The sequence below is a fragment of the Pteropus vampyrus genome, unplaced genomic scaffold (genome assembly GCF_000151845.1).
Source record: "Pteropus vampyrus isolate Shadow unplaced genomic scaffold, Pvam_2.0 Scaffold352, whole genome shotgun sequence".
NCBI lineage: Eukaryota > Metazoa > Chordata > Mammalia > Chiroptera > Pteropodidae > Pteropus > Pteropus vampyrus.
This window is the reverse complement of record NW_011889133.1, coordinates 547,164-550,730: the sequence shown is the minus strand read 5'-3', so window position 1 is coordinate 550,730 and position 3,567 is coordinate 547,164. Positions and strand designations below refer to the sequence as shown.

Below are 3,567 nucleotides of genomic sequence, written 5' to 3'. Positions count from 1 at the left end.
GGGGGGGGTGGCACAGGGGGCCAAGAACGCTGGCGTCAGAGGCAGCTGAGAAGGTTGAGGGGGACGGATCTCAATGTGGCCAAGAGGAGGATTCTTGGCAGGCTCAGTTCCTGGAGCAGAGGGCGGGGGCCGGATGGGAGGGTGTGAGGACATGCAGGCGCACGGGGGTGGGTGCTGTGGGTGTGGGCTGGGAGTCAACGCCCTCGCCTGACCTGAGCACCTGTGACCAGGCTCCTGGGTGGGGTTGGGGGATCATCTCCCCAGGCAGGGACAGGTGGGAGAGCCACAGCCAGGAAATAGGACCCCAGGGTGAGCCGGCTTGAGCATAGAGGATGCTCACGTCCCTGAGAACTGGCCCTCCCGGGCCTACTGACCACTGCGATGTGGAGAACCTCAGTCAGTGGGATCTGACCTCTCTCTGGCCAGCCCTCCATCTCTCTGGGTCTCTGTGTTCCCCTCTGTAAAAAGTGGGCTGGGCTGGTGGACGCAGAGAACCAATTCCCAAGTCTAGCTGATTGATCATCATCAATACCTAGGTGAGCTAGTTAAAATGCGGAGTCCAGCCCACACATGGAGCATACCTACTCCCCTAAACCCACACCCCCTCCCACACATGGAGCATACCTACTCCCCTAAACCCACACCCCTGTTCATGCTGAGGTCCTTCCAGCATCAGTATGCTCTGAACTGGGGGGAGTGGGGGCTCCCCAGCCCTAGACAAGTGGGACAGCCCTTTTAAGGCAAGCAGTGATGCAGGACATCAGGCAGCTGGCTCCTTCCCCTCCCCTGCTGCCTCTGGAGCTGACACCTGGTCCCCTTAATATCCCAGCCTATTAGCAGAACTTTTGGGCCCCAGGGAGCTCCTCTGTTAGCACAAAAGGGATGCCACTTATCTGAGCTCCTATTGTCATAATAACCACCATCTCTTGATGGTGGTCTATGTGCCTACTAGGTCCTATACCCCTACAGCATGATTTCATCTAACCTTCCATCGGCATGCTTGGCGGGGGAAGGCAGTCTGCAAGTTATATAGACCAGGGAAACTGAGGTGCTACGAAGCTAAATAACTTGCCCAAAGTAACACGGCTGGGACGAGGGCAAGGTGGATTGGCACCTGGGGCTGTGACTCCTGAGCCTGTGGGCTTCGTCAATGGACCGGATCCTGGTGTGTGGGGCACTGTGCCCAGCACTTCACTGTCTGATCTTTATGTGGATCATCTTCTTTAATCCTCAGGGCAAACCCATGAGGAGGTACACTCATCCCCATTTTATAGATGAGGCTACAGGCTTAGGGAGATTAGTGGCTTGGCCAAGTTAACAATAATGGCCAACTTGTAGGATGCCTTCCACACGGAAACCTTGTTCTAAGCACCTTAATACATGGTGCTTCATTTAATCTCTGCATCGTACAGATGAACAAACCGAGTCAGACGGATACTCTAGGTGCACAGTCAGCTAATGATAGATCAGGATCTGAAGTCAGGAAGTCGGGCTCCCCAGCTGGCAGGCTTACTCAGCCCAGAGCTTCTCATTCTCCATGTGGTCCTCTGACCAGCAGTCAGCATCACTTGGGAACTTGGAAAGACAGGCAGACTCTCAGGCCCCACTTGTTGAATCATAAACTCTGGTGGCAGCACTTGGGGATCTGCAGGGGATTCTGATCCACCCTAAACTTTAAGAAAGACTGACCTTGACTACATTGTTTTTCTCATATTAACCTCTAACTAGGTTATATCGAAGACGCAGGATTCAAACTCAGGTCTCCCAATCGAAAGGTCAAATTCTTTCTATTCCCACGGTCCTCCCTTTCCTTCCCCTCCTCCAGGCCCTGAGGGGAAAGTTCCCACTTGTCTCAGGATCACTATCTTCTTCTCCACCCCCCCCACGCCCCCCAGGATGACCTGTTTGCGGACCTGGCCAACCTGAGCCACCTCTTCCTGCACGGGAACCGCCTGCGGCTGCTGACTGAGCACGTGTTCCGCGGCCTGGGCGGCCTGGACCGGCTGCTGCTCCACGGAAACCGGCTGCAAGGCGTGCACCGCGCGGCCTTTCGCGGCCTCAGCCGCCTCACCATCCTCTACCTGTTCAACAACAGCCTGGCTTCGCTGCCCGGCGAGGCGCTGGCCGACCTGCCGGCGCTCGAGTTCCTGCGGCTCAACGCCAACCCCTGGGCGTGCGACTGCCGCGCGCGGCCGCTCTGGGCCTGGTTCCAGCGCGCGCGCGTGTCCAGCTCCGACGTGACCTGCGCCACCCCCCCGGAGCGCCAGGGCCGGGACCTGCGCGCGCTCCGGGAGGCCGACTTCCAGGCCTGCCCGCCCGCGGCGCCCACGCGGCCCGGGAGCCGCGCCCGCGGCAACAGCTCTTCCAACCACCTGTACGGGGTGGCCGAGGCCGGCGCGCCCCCCGCCGACCCCTCCACCCTCTACCGAGACCTGCCCGCCGAAGACCCGCGGGGCCGCCAGGGCGGGGACGCGCCCACTGAGGACGACTACTGGGGGGGCTACGGGGGTGAGGACCAGCGGGGGGAGCAGACGTGCCCCGGCGCCGCCTGCCAAGCGCCCCCGGACTCCCGCGGCCCCGTGCTCTCGGCCGGGCTCCCCACCCCTCTGCTTTGCCTCCTGCTCCTGGCGCCCCACCACCTCTGACTGCGGGGCTGAGACTGCAGAGGCCTGGGCGCCCGCCCCAAGTCCAGTCCCAATCCCCGCCCCTGGCCTTGCTGCCTTTCTTCCCCTCCCGTCTCCTCTCTCCCCTGGGACCAGGCCACCTCGTCCTGCCTCCTGGGCTGCTGGCTTAAGGCAGCCCCGAGAGGGCGTGTCCGGTGGCTCAGCTCGATTCTCCCCAACTCTGGCCCTTAACTCGTTCCCATCCCAAGGCTGGAGGGGTGGGGCGCCCCGGGCAGCCGCTGACCCCTTCTCCCAGCGTCCACAGCGGACTCGAGAGGAGCTGTTGTCTGCGAAGCATCTTCCACCAGCAGAGCCTTCGGGAGCTCCGGCAAGGAGCCCCGCGCAGGAGCCCCGTGGAGGGATGCGCAGTTGGGCCGGGCGGACCCCGGGCCCTTGCTTCTCCTAGACCCCCTCAACCTCCCGACGACACTGGAGGAATACTTTTCTCCGACGTCTACCCTGGACACTTGTTAGGGCGCCTGGAGAGAACTTTCCTCTCTGCCGTGGCCCCTGTGTGGTGACGATCCACAGAAGTTGTTTGGGAAAAAAAAAAATTTATTAAAAATTATATTATTTTATCTTCTTCCGCAAGATGTATTGGTTCAGGACTTCAAAAGCGGGAGGAGGGCTTAGAACCAACAAGATATCAGGGCCGGGAGGGTTAGCGAAAGGGGAGCCGATGGTGCCATCGAAGAGCTGCTTGCTGGCGGAAGGTGTGTGCTGCTCCCCGAGGACCAGAAGCTGCAGCCTGAGGAAGAGAGGTGTGGCCCCGGAGTCCCAGTCAGGCCAGATGAAATCTGACCGCCAAGACAGGTGCTGACAGCACCTCGGCTCCTCATTTGTCTGGGAAAAGTAGCTACAGCTGACCCTGAGTTGTCTGGAGCCCGAGGAGCTAAGCCTGGGG

General features: G+C 60.4%; 1 protein-coding gene across 1 annotated transcript in view; it reads left to right on the top strand.

The window, feature by feature from the left end:
• RTN4RL2 (reticulon 4 receptor like 2) overlaps nucleotides 1–3,244 on the top strand; it is a 15,171-nt gene extending 11,927 nt beyond the window's left edge. The window contains exon 3 of the mRNA XM_011379035.1: nucleotides 1,896–3,244. Coding sequence (XP_011377337.1) covers nucleotides 1,896–2,645 — 750 coding nt within the window. The 3' untranslated portion in view covers nucleotides 2,646–3,244. The remainder of the gene's footprint in view (nucleotides 1–1,895) is intronic.
• Nucleotides 3,245–3,567: the final 323 nt, after the last annotated feature.